Here is a 16,279-nt window from a genome sequence, read left to right as displayed (position 1 = left end):
AGCATATGAATCTGAACGTGAATGTATGAATGTGTCAATATGATGGCTTTTATACCTCATCATACATGGTGAGGTTGGGCCTTAGCCCAATTGGCATGCTTTGTAGGCTGACTTTTGACTTTTGTGCAATTGGAGAGTTGAACCTTGACCTTGGGCTTTTAATTGGATCATTTAGTGCTTAGGCCCAATTTTGACTAAATTGGACCCAAACAACTTGCCCCCCAGACCCGATTTTGAAGGATGACGGGTCGGGTTTGATTTAATTCAGAAAAGGAGGGAAGTAAATGATTTAATTGATCCAAAAATTTGAATTTAAACCGTAATTAATGAGATAACAACGGTTAATGATTTGCGGAAGTTGGACGGATAATGGGCAGTTTAATCACAAGACATGTGTTTAATGGTTACTTAGTGGGTATTTAAGAGAAATTAAAGCACAGACTCTTCGTATCCCATACCTGGAGATATAAACAGAGGCGCGTCATTCTCCTCACTTATTCACCAACACAAACCCAGAATTCCTCGAGAGAGAAACCAAGAACCCGCATCAAAACTTCGCAAATTCCCCGAGCATTGAGCTTAGAAACTGAGACTTGCCACTACGAACTCGTAAATCGGCAACTTTCGCTTCAGATTAAGGTAAATTCCTTTGATTTCAGTTTATTTTTCTTCGAATTCGAACTCCTTCCCCTTTTCTTTCGACTTTTCTCTTCGAAATAATCCATGGCAAGAGGAGTTAGAGGTAGAGCCCGTGCTCCAAGAAGAGCAAGGCCGATTCCCGATCCTAGGAACAGGATTGGGACCTGGAATGGTCAAAGGCCGGAGTCTGACCCTGCTGAAGGGATTAGGGCGACTCCCCTTTCCTCGGCTCCTCCTCAAAGAACGGATGAGCCGAGCGCTTCTGGACGGGATGATGAAGTTCCCGCTGTCCTTTGGGATATCCTCCCTGGGTTTTCAGAGTGGGAGAATGCCGAAGTCGTTTCGGCCATGATAAAGAACCGCCCCTACTCATGGTGGGTAGAGAACGCCGATCAATATCGATTTGCCGAGCAAATTGAGTTGCATTACGGCATTTTTGAAGCTGATGGATATTGGTGCCGAATGCCCTCAGCATCCGATAGAATCCATCGTCCACCCCCGGGGTATGTGGGGGTGTACACGAGACAGCTTCAGTATGGGCTGAGGTTCCCTTTGGACGTTTTCGTCCGAGACTTGCTGATCCATTACAACATTTCCCTATGTCAGCTAACCCCCACCAGCATCCGAAGGGTGATGACATACTTATGGGTCTGCAAGTTCTTCAAGTACGTGCCGAACCTGCACTGCTTCAGAAAGCTCCATCGGCTAGTGCCAAATATTCAAAGTGGGCACGGAAGCCATGGTTCTGGGTGGTATCGGATTGAGTCCCGGCCCCAATACTTGACCATGTGGCCAAATGACTCTTCAGACAAGGACTGGAGAGGTCAATGGATTTGGGTTAGGGCACCCACAGATCCGGGCCACCCTTGCGTCTTCAGCGCTCCCCGGTACTTAGCTGAGCCTGATCCCGAAATGGGAAGTCTAGGTCCCCCCGCAGATAACGGGGCGGATCCGAACCTGGATCAGCAACATATCTTCGGCAAGCTGCCGAACCCGGGGGGAAGTGGTCGAATGCAGCATATCCCGGAGACTTGGCTCCCCGATACGCATTACGTTTTCCAAGAGAACATGCTAGCAGCTGTTGGCCTCAGCCGAAAGTTTAAGGATGGTAAGCTTCTTCGGCTGGGGCCGAGGCTTTTTAACTACCTCTTTTTCTTCTCTCGCTTTGCTTTTTTTATGCTGTGCCGACATATCTGAGCTAAACTTTTTCCCTTTCCTTTTTTCAGAGCGGGACGAGACCAACGTTGGTATTAACTACGCTCGTCTTGGTGTTAACCGAGAGCGAGTTGTAACTGAACGGGCCCCGTCTATCACTGAGCCGAGGCATAGGGAAGTTCATCTGGATTCTTCCCACTTCCAAATTGAGGCTGTTGCTCTGTATCAGAGGCAGAAGCCTTGGTGGAAGAAGAGAGACCCTTGGTTTTAGCTGCTGAACGAAGAAGCTGAAGCTGCCCGCACAGCCGAAGAGGTTGCACGGGTACTTGAGGCTTGCGAAGGAGGAGAAGGGTCCTCCAGAGCTGCTGAAGCCGAAGCTGCAGCTAGAGCAGCTGAAGAAGACGAGGCTTTGCTGAAGACCTCGGTGAGCTTTCAGACAACTTTTTCTTTTTTCTTTTCTTTTTTCTTTTTTCTTTTCTTTTTTCTCTTTTCTTTTTTTACTCACATTCTTCTTCCCCCCTGTCTGTTACAGTCTGAAGAGAGTAACAGACACAGAGAAGGCAAAGCTCCTGTTCGTCCCGAAGACCAAATACAAGAGTCTTCAGACTCAGATATGGACGAGCAGCCCCTTCTGAAAAGGCGCCGAAGGATGGCCATCATCGGCCCTCATGACTTTCAGCAGAGGCCGATGACCATCGGCGTCGCAATAAGGGAACCTGAGGAAGGCAATGGATCGCCGAGGGTTCCCCAGCCAACACCCCAATCTCCTCAAAAGACCCCTCCGCCACCTCCTGAGATGGAGGTGGATCAGAGAACTCCCGAACCTAAGGGAGGGGTCCAAGAAGAAATGAAGAAGAGTGCTGATGAGCACGAAAATAAGGATGCCGTGATGTCCAGCGCTGAGGGCTTCACGGCAGACATCGCAAGAGAGGTTGAGGCTTTCGTCCTCACCCCTGAAGAAGAGGAGGTCATAGTAATTGACTCCTCTGAGAAGGATGATGCTGAGACAACCAAAGCTAATCAAGCTCCATCGTCATCCTTCCCTTCTTTCCAGACTCTGCATTCTGGAGAAATGGGTTTCTCGGCCCCCCGAATTCCAATCCCAGATCACATCTGGGACCTCATATGGGGTCAAAACCGAGAAGGAGCTGCAGCCTACTTCGGCAATTTTGCTGGCATGTCCGAAGTAGACAGGGCAAGGATCTGGTCGCTGAAGGCCACTGCTGGGATGGGCGAATCCAGCAGATCAGTTCCTGACCCAGCCAGGTCTAACCAACTGCTGATGATGCAGGTAATTTTCCTTCATTTCCTCCGAAATTCAGCTCTTTATATATATATATATTTTTTTTTTTTTATTTATTTTTGTCTTCCTGTTTTCAGTTCGTGCACAATCAGACTCTCACTGTAGAGCTGATAGATACCCTACAAGATAGGGTAGACGCTGCTGTGCACGAAAAGAAGGTGGCTGAAGAGGAAGTTAAGCTTGCTAAGCTGAAGCAAGCAGCAGCTGAAGAGAAGCAGCAGGAGGTTGAGGAGTACGGGAAAAAAGCTGCCGAAGCCCTGAAAACCTTCTGCGATGCTATGGAGAAGGAAGTTTTTCCCCCACTGATGGAAGGGGAAAAATTCCTCCAGGAGCATATGGGAGTGGACGTCTCCAAATTCAAGGCTGCTGTTGAGAGCCGAATTCAAGAAGGAACTGCTGCACAAGCTGAAGTGCAGCAGCGTCTAGAGGCTCTTGAAGCCAGCCGAATGGCTGCTGAAGAGTTGCTCCTGGCCAAAGACGTCCAACTCTCAGAGGCTGCTGCTGCTGCTGAAGCCCAAAGAGCTAAATTCCAAGAGGCTGAGGATCAATTGCTGATCCAGAAAGTTGAAGTGGCCCAGGCTCAGACAAAGGCTTTCCAAATTCAGCAAGAGCTGAATGAGCTGAAAGGTTCCTCCTCCCAAGTCGCTGATGAGCTGAAGAAATCCAAGGAAGACTTGGAGGAGACCCAGAAGAAGCTGGCTGATGCTGAGGCTTTACTCAAAGTCCGTGTTTATACCCAAGAGGAATATGAGATGGGTTTCAGAAACGGATTCCGAGTATGCCGAAGAGTCTGCCTTCATGCTGAGCCGAAGCTGGACTGGTCTAAATGTGCTGAGTGGGTCCAGAATCCCGAAGACCCTCACATGAAGTATGCAACTCCAGCCGAAGCTGAAATTCTTAAGGCTGAGGAAGCCGAAGAGGAAGCTGAAAGACTGGAGTTGGAAGCTGAGCAGAGGGAAAGGGAGGCTCGGCAAAGTGCAAAGCCCGCTTCTTCTGCTGCTGGGGCTGAGGCCACCATGGGGCTCAACGCTGATCAGTCTGATCCTCAGGCTGAAGCATAGGAACTCGGGCAGTCGTCTTCAGAATCTTGCGGTTCATCATGTGCTTAACTTTAGACTTGCCGCTTTCTGAGTTTTTTGCCTTGTTTTTTGCTTCAGCTTGCCTTGTCGTACAGCAGTTTTATTTTTTTTGCTTATGTACGTATTTCGGCAGCTGTTATTTTCCGCTTGTGGGCGGCTGCCGATACTGAATTATTGAACTTGTAGCTCAATTTTTGAGCATGAAATATTAATCTAATGCTCTTTTCTTCAGTTGCTTTATTTTGATGCTCTTTTCTTAAGTTGCTTTATTTTGATGCTCTTCTCTTCAACTCTGCCGAACATAGTTGCACTGAGTGCTTCTTGCCCCCCCAGAAATTGAAGTATGACTTCAGTTGAATAAGCAATTTCTGCACTTCTTCAAAATGGGTATCCGAAACACAGGGCCAACTGAAGACAATGCTGCTGGGATACAAGTCTTACTGAAGATTGACTGTCTGAAAGTTGGATATCCGAAACACAGGGCCAACTGAAGGCAATGCTTGGGATATTAGCTTTCTGGGACTAACCTCTTTAGAACAAGTCTTACTGAAGTTTGACTTCAGCTGAAAGACCAGCGTTCTTAAAGAAGACGCATATCCGAAACACAGGGACAACTGAAGGCAATGTTTCGAATAATGGCTTTCTGGGATACAAGGCTCAGTTAAGGCAATATCCCAGAATTGTCCATGGACTAATGTCTTTGGAGAACAGGTCTTACTGAAGTTTGACTTCAGCTGAAAGACCAGTGTTCTTTAAAAAGACGAGTTTTGTAAGCCATCTGAAACCCAGTTACCCGAAGGCGAAGGTTTCAGACGAGGCTGATTTAAAAATTTTCAACTGTTGCTGTTATCCTTGATTTTCTGTCTATCTTTGAAAAATGGATACCCGAAACACAGGGCCAACTTAAGGCAATGTTTCGGATAATGGCTCTCTGGGATACAAGGCTCAGTTAAGGCAATATCCCAGATTTGTCCATGGACTCATGTCTTTGGAGAACAAGTCTTACTGAAGTTTGACTTCAGCTGAAAGACCGGTGTTCTTTAAAAAGACGAGTTTTGTCAGCAATCTGAAGCCCAGTTACCCGAAGGCGAAGGTTTCAGACGAGGCTGAATAAAAAAACCCTTAAAGAGTAGATAGAACAAAGAAAATTTTGAAAGGATAAATTGTAAATATTTATATAAATGGCGGCTCCAAGGCCTTTCATTAGTTCAAAATGTACTTACAAAGATTGTTCTGCCCCGAAGGGTTTACACATGATATTTTTTCAGTACATCAGCGTTCCAGTGATTTTTCAACTCAGTTCCATCCAACTGCCGAAGTCGGTATGTCCCTGGCTGAAGCTCATCATAAATTTCATAAGGTCCCTCCCATGTAGCTGAGAGTTTCCCATGGATTCGGCCTTTCTGAACTGCAGCAGCATTCCGAAGGACAAGATCTCCAATTTTGAGAGGCCTTGCATGGACCCTTCGGTTGTAAAATTTGCTGACTCTCTGCTTATAGGCCGCCATTTTATCTCGAGCTGAGTCTCTTACTTCGTCGAGGAAATCGAGAGATTCCCTCATCAGTCGCTCATTCTCACCCGAGAAATGGTGCACTCGAAGGCTCTCCGAGCCAATTTCCACTGGAAGGACGGCTTCGGCACCATACACCAGTTCAAAAGGTGAGTGGCCCGTTGCCTCTTTTTCAGTTGTCCGAAGGGACCAAAGGGTTCCAGGGAGCTCCTCTAGCCATTTGGACTTTTGATCTTCCACCCTCTTCTTGAGGGCACTTAAGATCTGTTTATTTGCTGCTTCGGCTTGTCCGTTACTCTGCGGGTGGCATACTGCTGAATATGCCAGTTTTATGCCGAACTGATCTGTATATCGCTTCAACGGTAAGTTGTCAAATTGCCTCCCATGATCGAAGACAAATACTCTCGGGATGCCAAAGCGAGTGATGATATTCTGCCAGATAAATTTTCTGACAGTTTGCTCTGTAATGTTCGAGGCTGCTTCGGCCTCGATCCATTTACTGAAGTAGTCGACACCAACTATCAGCCATTTTTTCTGGTACACAGCCTCTGGAAATGGTCCCAATATATCCAGTCCCCATTGGGCAAACGGGAGTGGATTAAGGATCAGCTGAAGATCCCTTGCTGGCTGATGGATAACTGGAGCATATTTTTGACATTTTTCGCATTTCCGAACCAGCTCCTTAGCATCTGCGATCATGGTGGGCCAGTAATATCCGGCCCTCAATGCCTTGTGGGCTAAGGTTCTTCCCCCAATGTGGTTCCCACAGATGCCGAGGTGAATCTCCCGTAGGATATAATCTGCATCTGTTGGTCCCACGCATTTCAGCAATGGGGCTGAGAAGGACTTTTTCAGAAGTTCCCCCTGAAGACAATGAACCTAGAGCTGGTTCTCTTCATTTTGGAGGCCAAAGCTTTATCCTCAGGAGTTTCTCCCCGAAGCTTGAAAGCTAAGATGGGTTCCATCCAACTAGGCTCTGGGTCAGCGCAGCACACTTCAGGTGCTTCGTCGACACTTCTCTCTCGACGCACTTCTACATATACAGACCTGTTCAGCTCGGTAAAAGATGAACTAGCAAGTTTGGAGAGTGCATCGGCTTGAGTATTCTGACCCCTTGGGATCAGCTGAACCTCAAAAGTTTTCAGCTCTGCAATGACTGATTTGATCTTGGCAAGATAAGCTATCATGGAGGGCTCTTTGGCCTCATAGCTGCCACTGATCTGATATGCAACTAGCTGGGAGTCTGTTTTTAAGCAGACATGATCGGCTTCCAAGGAGATGCATAATTGTAGGCCGGCGATTGCTGCCTCATATTCGGCTTCATTGTTCGAGGCCTTAAAAGAAAATTTTAGTGCATACTCAAAGGATTTGCCTTCGGGAGAAGTTATCACTACTCCTGCCCCCGAACCGTTTTCGGTGGAAGACCCATCCGTAAACACGGTCCAGACTTTCTTTTCACTGTCCAGCACTTCTTGGTATGAGCATTCGGCCAAGAAATCCGCCAGGGCTTGAGCCTTAATGGCAGCCCTCGGACGGTAGCTGATGCTGAATTCGGTGAGCTCAAAAGCCCACTTGGCTAGCCTACCGGATTTTTCAACCTTGCCGAGAACTTTTTCCAACGGCTGATCAATTAAGACCACTATCTGATGGCAATCAAAATAGGGCCTCAGCTTCCGAGCAGCTACTACTACCGCGAAAGCAACTTTCTCGAGTAGAGGATAGCGGGTCTCGGCATCTGTCAGTGTATGACTGACGAAATAGATCGGTTGTTGACTCTTACTCTCTTCCCTCAGCAATACTGCGCTGATGGTGGCCGGGCTAACGGCCACATACAGGTATAGAGTTTCTCCTTCAGCTGGGCTAGCCAGCGTTGGGAGTTGAGCCAGATGCTCCCGAAGCTGTTGAAAGGCATCTTTTTGCTCTTCCTCCCAAACAAGCTCTTTAGTTTTCGGGAGTTTCAGGGCTTTGAAGAAGGGTAACCCCTTATCCGAAGCTCTGGAAATGAACCTCGAGAGGGCTGCCATTCTTCCGGTGAGCCGCTGAACATCCCGCTTCGTTTTCGGCTCAGGAAGGTCGAGCGCCGCTTTGACTTTAGAGGGATTGGCATCAATCCCCCTTTTGCTGACCATGAAACCCAGGAATTTCCCTGACTTCACGCCGAAGACACACTTCTTCGGATTCAGCTTCATTTGATGCTTTCTCAAGGTGGCGAAAGTTTCAGCCAGGTCCTTTACATGGTCCTCTAGTTTTCTGCTTTTGACGATCGAATCGTCAACATAGACTTCCATGTTTCGGCCCTTTTGATCGGCGAAAACTTGATCCACCAGCCTTTGATAGGTTGCCCCCGCATTTTTCAATCCGAAGGGCATCATTTTGTAATTATACACCCCAGCGTTCGTGACGAATGCTGTCTTGGCTCGATCGTCGGGGTGCATAAAGATCTGATGATACCCCGAGAATGCGTCCATGAAACTAAGCAAGGCATGGCCACTTGTCGAATCGACTAGCTGATCGATTCTCGGCAAGGGATAGAAATCCTTTGGACAAGCCTTATTTAGGTCCGTGAAGTCAACGCACATCCTCCAGGTACCATTGGGCTTCTGAACCATCACCACATTTGCCAGCCATTCCGGATATTGGCAAGGTTCAATGAACCCTGCCTCCAATAATTTTTTGACTTCGGCTGCGATGTCTCGGTTCTTATTGGCGGAGTAATTCCGCTTCTTTTGCTTAACTGGTCGACACGTTGGGTCAACATTAAGCTTATGGGAGATGAGGTCTGAACTTATCCCGGGCATATCAGCTGCCGAGAAAGCAAACACATCTCTGTTATCCCGAAGGAGCTGAATAAGTTCACAACGGGTGTTAGGATCAAGGTCCATCCCGATTGTTACACATTTCTCAGCATCTCCTTCGGCCAACTCAACTGTTTCAGTCTGTTGGTCCATGTCCATTGCCGATGGACTGGACTCTTCAGAATCTGGTCTGCTGCCAATGTCAGCAGGTGTCCCAGTCTTTGTGTTCTTCGGCTTGCTCTCTGAGTCTTGCGGCTCAGCTGAAGAGTCAACCTTTTCCCTTTCGGGACCTTTTTCTCTGGGCACGGATCCTTGGGCCGAAGCACTTAGGCCTTTCGGCTTTTTTGTGCTTGGCTCTCTTTCTTTTTCTTTCTCCTCCTCATCCTTGTCGTCATCTGGGCGACTACTGGATGGCTTGAGGTAGTTGCACCTTCGGGCGTCCTTTTGGTTGCCCTGTATCCTTTCGGGGAAGCCGGCGTCTGAGACGTAAATCATCAGCTGATGATAAGTTGAGACGACCCCTTGGATCTCGTGAATTATGGGTCTCCCCAAAATCACGTTGTACACTGAAGGAGCGTCGATGACCAAAAACTTAATCATGACGTTCCGGGCTGCCTCATCGCAACCGATGGTGACAGGAAGTGTCACCTTCCCATCTGGATAAGTTGAAGCCCCATTGAACCCGGATACCGGATAGGGTACCGGCGTAAGGTGCTTGGGCTTCAGCTTAATTTGATTGTAGGCCTTTCGGAACAGAATGTTTGCTCCGCTGCCACCGTCAACAAGGACCTTACTGACGTCGTGGTTGGCCACCGTGGCGATGATCACCAACGGATCCTCGTGAGGGAACGTAATCCCCCGGCAGTCGGCGGCTGTGAACGTCATGTTCGGCACCGGCGACTGGGGAGATTGAATGTCAGCGTTGTTCACCTGGTGAGTCAAAGCTCTAAGGTGACGCTTGTGCTCCCTCCGAGAGTATATTCCTCCCGAGATAACATTGATCGGAGGGAATTTCCCCTCCGGTTTTTTACTGTTTTTCCGGGGGAAATCAAGGTCCTGCCGAGGGTCCTTTGCTGGCCTCTCGGATTCTTTTTTCTCGCGGTGATCCGCGATGTATTTTTTTAAGTATCCCTTCCGGACCATGTCCTCTATCTGGTCCTTCAGCTGGATACACTCCTCAGTGTTGTGGCCCGAAGACTCGTGGAACTCACACCACTGATTTTTATTTTTTCGCTGATACCACTCTGGGAGTGGTCTCGGCTTTCGGTAACTCTGCTCCTCCTTCGTCACACTGTAAATTTTGGCGCGTGGAAGAGAGAGCGGAGTGTAGGACTCGTATCTGCCTGTGTATGAGGCAAACCTGTCCTTCTTTAGGTCATTGGCCAAAGATGGCTCCGGAGCCTTTGATTTTCCCTTTGCCTTATGGCCTTGGCCTTCAGACAAGGGTATTTGCCTCTGTTTCCCTCCCCCGGATTGAGGTTGGGTTTTTGCTTTATTCCATTCTTCGGCTCGGATGAACTTATCCGAAGCACTAAGAGCTTCCTCCAAGGTCTGCGGGGTATGCATGACCATGAAGTCTAGGAATTTTCCTGGCTGAAGGCCATTCTGCATTGCAAAAACAGCTAACCCCTGGTCCAGCTGGGAGACGCTTGATGACTCGTTACTGAAACGGGTCAGGTAGTCTCGGAGGCTTTCGGTTTCCCCCTGTTGCAGACTCATGAGCTCTGCGGTAGTCTTCTCTCGGCGGTTTGCCGTGGAAAACTTGCTCCTGAACTTGGAGGACAGATCATCCCAACCTGTTATGGAGCCTTGCCTTACTCCCTTGGAGATCCACGCTTGCGCGACCCCCTTGAGAGTGGTTGGGAAATATTTGCACCAAGTCGCCTCGGATCTGGGGCAAAGATGCATATGAGTCTCATACGAGGCCACGTGGTCCTTCGGATCCGTGGTCCCGTCATATGTGATATGCGACGGTATTTTAACCGTGGGTACGCGCTCTTCCAGTATCCATTGCTCGAATGGTGAACTAGCGGGTAGCATAACGGCCTTGCCCTTGTTCCTGGCCGAAGGGACCGCGCTCCGCCCTCTTAGAGAGGTAGGAGTGGTTTTCGTCCCTGGCTGGGAAGTCTGGGCCTCGGCTGCAGGGAACGAGAGGCGACTACGCACGCTCGGTTCCTGGCCACCGAGTCGGTCAAGGACGCTTCTGCGAACAGTCTCAGGTTCTCGGCGAGTAGATTCTGGCCGAGAAGCTGAGCTGCTGCTCTTATGCGCTTCTGGTCTTGAGGATGAGGATCCTTTAAATACTTGAGGGTTCTTTTTCCTCTGTTTTTCATTTTTCCAAGAATCCTCCTCCCACTCTTCCAGTTCCCGGAAGGAAGGAAGCTTCCCACCGTCATGGTCTAACTTCCTCCGCTGATGCCGGGTATGCGGAGGAGTTCGATCACGAGGCGGTGGCATATTCTGTGCCCTCATTGCCTCCATGAGTACTGCCAGCGCTCTTGCCACCTCTTCCGAACTGGGCCCCGTCAAAGGGGTCCTCGGCCGAGTGTGGGAATGAGGCCGTGCAGCCGATGGTTGGCTTTGGGACACTGAATACGTCCTATGATCAGACTGACCCCTGCTAGACCGAGAGTGGTCCGGCCTATATTGAGAGTCATGCATTACAGGAGATAGGGAATCCTCCTTGTATGATCCTCCCCCCGAGCCGGCACCCTTGGGAGAGTTCCGGTCCGGCGAGGGCGATGGTGTAGGGGTTTTAGGCTTTTCGCCCGCTTCTTGACGGAGGCTTTTGCTCTTGCGGTTCTTAGCCATGGCTGCTAAGATAATTGCAAGATGATCTTGGTTAGGAATTTGGCTTAAAGATTTTTGAAAGTCTTCCCCACAGACGACGCCAAATTGTTTCGGTTGAAAACAATGGGACCTTGCCGAAGGTCCGCTGAAATGGAGAAGACTGGATTCGGTCCAAGTTGTGTTGGGCCGAAGGTTTCCTGCGCAGTGAACACACGTAAACTAGCCTCGGGGGTGTTTCCGAGGAAGGCCCCTCCGATGCTAAAGTCAGTACAATGTATCTAAGGAAGACACTATGCAAGAGAGTTTGTAGCTTGAGGCTTTTGTGGAATATTTCTGAATGCAAGAATGAGCATATGAATCTGAACGTGAATGTATGAATGTGTCAATATGATGGCTTTTATACCTCATCATACATGGTGAGGTTGGGCCTTAGCCCAATTGGCATGCTTTGTAGGCTGACTTTTGACTTTTGTGCAATTGGAGAGTTGAACCTTGACCTTGGGCTTTTAATTGGATCATTTAGTGCTTAGGCCCAATTTTGACTAAATTGGACCCAAACAGATGTCATCTTTTTTTTTTTTTTTTTTTATATTTATATTGGGGGTTAGGGTATTTTTATTATCTAACATAGAAATATTCTAACTACCATTAAATAGTATGATCTTTTAATCTATGCATGCAAGGGTGTAATTTTGTGAAGATATTCTTTATTACAGAGTGTAAATCTGATAAGGCAAAGATGAAGGGCTTGTATACAAGAAAAGTTAAATATTTAAATACCTCATCTACTAATTTGTAATGACCTTGTGAATCATCTACTAATTTGTAATGACCTTGTGAATCATACGAAAAAACAAACTTACAATAGAATGCAATTAATCAAGTTGACAGTGTTACTCTTAATTTTTTTTTAATTTTTATCGAGACTATGGATAAGTTAATGATGGATCTTTTACATTGACATGCAATTGCATAATACTCTCAAAATGTCCCCATGTGGTTGACTGGTTGAACAACAATAATTCACAAAAATGTTACCTAGAGTACAATTTTTTTATAACACCAAGTATGATACATTAGGTATACACATTTTAAACCACTATTAAAAGTTACTCGTATAATTTTTAAAAAGACGATGACATCGATCTGTAAACCGCCATATAAAGATATTAATGAATGCTACATAGTACAATCGAATTTATATGCAAGTTGCATAATCAAGTTGTTTGGTTGCGCAAGGCCCTTAAACAATCTGATCAATACTCTAATAATAGTTATTCGAGTTTGCTAGATGATTTAGATTTTAACTAGCCTTCTGGCCCGTGCAATGCACGACTTGTTCATGGAAAATTGCATTGAGAGATGAGTGAGGAAATACCAATAAATAATTATGAGTGTAATATGTAACTGAAAACATAATTAAAGAAATAAAAATTTTGGGAATTTAATTTAAAATGAGACTTAATAGAAAGAAGATGGAGGAACTAAAATCAAAGAGAGAAAATAAAAAGGTTGAATTAAAGAGGGAAGATGAAGATAAAGTGTTTAATGAAAGAGTTAAGAAGAATTGTATAATTAAAAATAAAAAATATAAAACGACATGTGGCACATTGAGTTGAAGAAGATGATAGGAAAGTGTAATAGAATGATGACATATGTGTTTTTGGTTTTCTTTTTTAAATACTAAATATAGATATAGATTATGCATGGAATTCGGTTTGACTTTAGTGCGTAATCTATGCAATACAACTAGTAAGCAAAATTACGACACTAAAGTGATCTTTTTTCTCCCTTAAAAACATCATTCCTGTGAAAGAGATATACTTGATCCGTTACTAACCAAAAAAATATTGTCTTTACTTGGTAAACCACAATCACTAATATTGTCCCCCATACCTTTTATACACGTGTCCAACTTTATTTCTTTTCAAATAATTCAAATCAAATCTGTTATACCAATATATATACGCATTCAAATTCCTGGCTCTATTAGTGGCCGGCACATTTGCCTCTGATTATTTTCGTCATTCTTCTAGAAAAAAGAATGTTTCACTGAAATTATCTTCCAATATTCTATCACCCCTATAAAAGTTTCTTCTATCCTCCCTATAAATTTTCCTTTCTTTTTATAGAAATTGAAAACATGTCATCAAACCAAAGTTTGGAAAATCGAAATTACGAAGATCATGATTGTAATGAAGAGGAAAGAGAATTGGAAGAAGCGTTATCGCTGTCTGATCTTCCAATCTGTAGTAGTACTGGGAATCAAGATGATGGTGGTGGAGTAAAAGATGAAGAGAACAAGAATGAAGAGGATGATTTGGAATTTGATTTCGATTTTGGTTCCGGTTCTCTTGTCGGGTCAAGTACAGCACCAGAAGGCGAAATGTGTGCAGCTGATGAGGTGTTCTCGGGTGGCTTGATGCTGCCTTACCGCAACTCGGTCATTTCGATGTCCGGGTTGCGGAGTGTGTCTAGGTCCGAGTCTATGGACCGTAGAACGTTTGGGTCTAGGTGCAGTAGTAGTAGAAGTAGTAGTATTAGAAGTCATTACTCTGCTACTAGTAGTAGTGGTAGTAGTAGTTGTTCTAATAACACGACAATCAGTGCCAAAACTGTTCCTTTGGTATCAAAATCGTCTAATAAGGTTGTTCAAAATCAATTCCACTCGTACCCGAGCCCAAAACCTCAAATTTTGGGCACGGGTCCGCGTTTTTCAGCCTACACAGCCTCACCCATAGGGAAAAAATCGAAAATGTGGGACGTCTTAAAGCTAGGACTAGTTCGTACCCCAGAGATTGAGCTACAAGATCTCAAGCTATGTCACCACCGTACAAACAATTTTGGTAAGACATTCACAATTCCTCGTAATAACAGTACGGGTAGCAGTAGTAGTAGCAGTAGCAATAGAGCCGGCAACAATAACAACGACCGTCCTCGAAAGTCGTGCGAATTCGTGTCGGAGATGCAAAGGAGGAAGAGTCAGTTACATGAAATCAATAACGGTGGATTCTTTAAGAGCTGCAAATGCACAATTGGGGTAATAGAACCAATTCCCACCACACCAAAGTATAATACCGTTGTTAAGAGTGGTTATTTTGGTAGTAACAAGTTTGGAAAAGGCCAAGTTTTAAATGAAGACAAGAATTCAGCACAAAAGAAACATCATCTGCTACAACAACAGCAACAACAACAGCAGCAACAACAGAGAAGAAACAACCAAATCCGACAAGAAAAGAAAGTCACGTCACATCATCATCATCATGAACATCGTACATTTGAATGGCTAAAGAATCTTTCCCATGCAAGCATCCTTAATACGAGTAATTCTTAAGTTTTAGGAAAACTCTAATTCAAGAAATTTAGATTCTTCCACGAGGTTTATTTACGCATGCCAATTTTTTTTTTTTTTTTAAATTTAATTCTTTTGCCATGTTTTTATATTTTATTTTGTAAACAGGAGATCGATGTACAATGGAGTTAACTTTTTTAATAACAGTAATTTCTTTTGGTTGTATAATTTTGTCTTTAATTTGAAATGTGTGATTAGTAATCATATCAGGAGCTCATGTTAAGGTGGGAATGATGAAGTCTATATAAAACGACTAGGTATATTTGCAAATCTTAGTTGCGATTTGGCAATATTGGCATACCACTGACCACATACATTCTTCTAAACTAGGCGCCTAGGCATGTCCATACGCACTACAATTAAGTCTACATTTTTTGTCAATTTTGTACCTAACTAAGAGGCACTTCCTCACAATATAAAACACTATTTTAGAATAGTCGTTGACTCATTGAACACAAGTACACAACTGTGTTCTAATAAAAATTGTTTTCATGAACCAAAACGATGAATTACTTTATAATAATAAAAAGTCCTAATTATTCTAATATAGATTAGCTGATAACTCGTATTGATTATAACAGTATTCAAAATTTATTTCAATAAGTCTTTACATTGATTTAAAATTCACCAATTGTCCTTCATATACATTAGGTATACATTAGGTATACACATTAATGAATGCTACATAGTACAATCAAATTTATATGCAAGTTGCATAATCAAGTTGTTTAGTTGCGCAAGGCCCTTAAACAATCTGATCAATACTCTAATAATAGTTATTCGAATTTGCTAGATGATTTAGATTTAGTTGCGCAAGGGCGCTTTTGTTGTATATTTTTTTTTACAAACTTTTGCTGTACAATTTGTTTAAATGATTACAAGCATTGTCTAAAACTATGTATCTCTTTATCATGCTAACATTATTAGCAAATAATACAAGCTAATTAAGTGTATATAGTACTTGAGCAATTATGTTTAGTACAACATAATTCCCTCAATTTATCATCAAATTTAAAATTTTTGAGCATAAATTACATTATAAATATGTATATAAATGGGTGACATACTAAAAAAGAAAAGAAAAGTAGAAGGCGTGTGCTAAAGGGAGGGATAATTTGAAACAGTGGCCTTAGAGAGGTGGTGGTGGTGGTATCATGATTAAAGTGTGAAAAGAGTTAAAAATATTTATGGATGATGCTTGCTTTTCTATGGTATATGAATAGAAAATGGTCTCTCGTGACATAGGACAGTGGTGCAAATGCTGTATAAAAAGCTAAGTAGTCACATTATTATAAAATGTTGCAACGGCGTGGATTACAAAAGCTAAAAAATCTATCAGAAACAATTATGTTTTTTTTTTTTTTTTTTTTTTTTTTTTTTTTTTTTTTGTAGTAGTATTACTTATCATGTAGTTGTGAGAATTTATACCATAGAATGAAGTTGACTTTATAAAAAATGACTAATGAGGTCGGATTCAATCATTAAAATGGTACCTTAAATGTTTATAAAAGGTGTTTGTAGAATCATCAAAATTCATAACTGGTTGTCTATAGTACCCACATAAAATCTTCATAGGATGCCTTGCTTACTACTAGCAGTTGCAAAAAGTACTTGTACTGTTGCTAGCTTCTTTGGATTTTATTATCTTTACAAGT

General features: G+C 44.2%; 1 protein-coding gene across 1 annotated transcript; it reads left to right on the top strand.

The window, feature by feature from the left end:
• The first annotated feature begins 12,641 nt into the window (after nt 1–12,641).
• Nucleotides 12,642–14,960, top strand: LOC110682387 (CAR1 transcription factor-like). Its single transcript, XM_021858719.1, has one exon. The coding sequence runs from the start codon at nt 13,416–13,418 to the stop codon at nt 14,604–14,606; it is 1,191 nt and encodes a 396-aa protein (XP_021714411.1). The 5' UTR covers nt 12,642–13,415; the 3' UTR covers nt 14,607–14,960.
• Nucleotides 14,961–16,279: the final 1,319 nt, after the last annotated feature.

The sequence above is a fragment of the Chenopodium quinoa genome, unplaced genomic scaffold, assembly GCF_001683475.1.
Source record: "Chenopodium quinoa cultivar QQ74 unplaced genomic scaffold, ASM168347v1, whole genome shotgun sequence".
Lineage (NCBI taxonomy): Eukaryota > Viridiplantae > Streptophyta > Magnoliopsida > Caryophyllales > Amaranthaceae > Chenopodium > Chenopodium quinoa.
The sequence above is the reverse complement of the archived record's forward strand: the minus strand, read 5'-3'. Positions and strand labels throughout refer to the sequence as shown.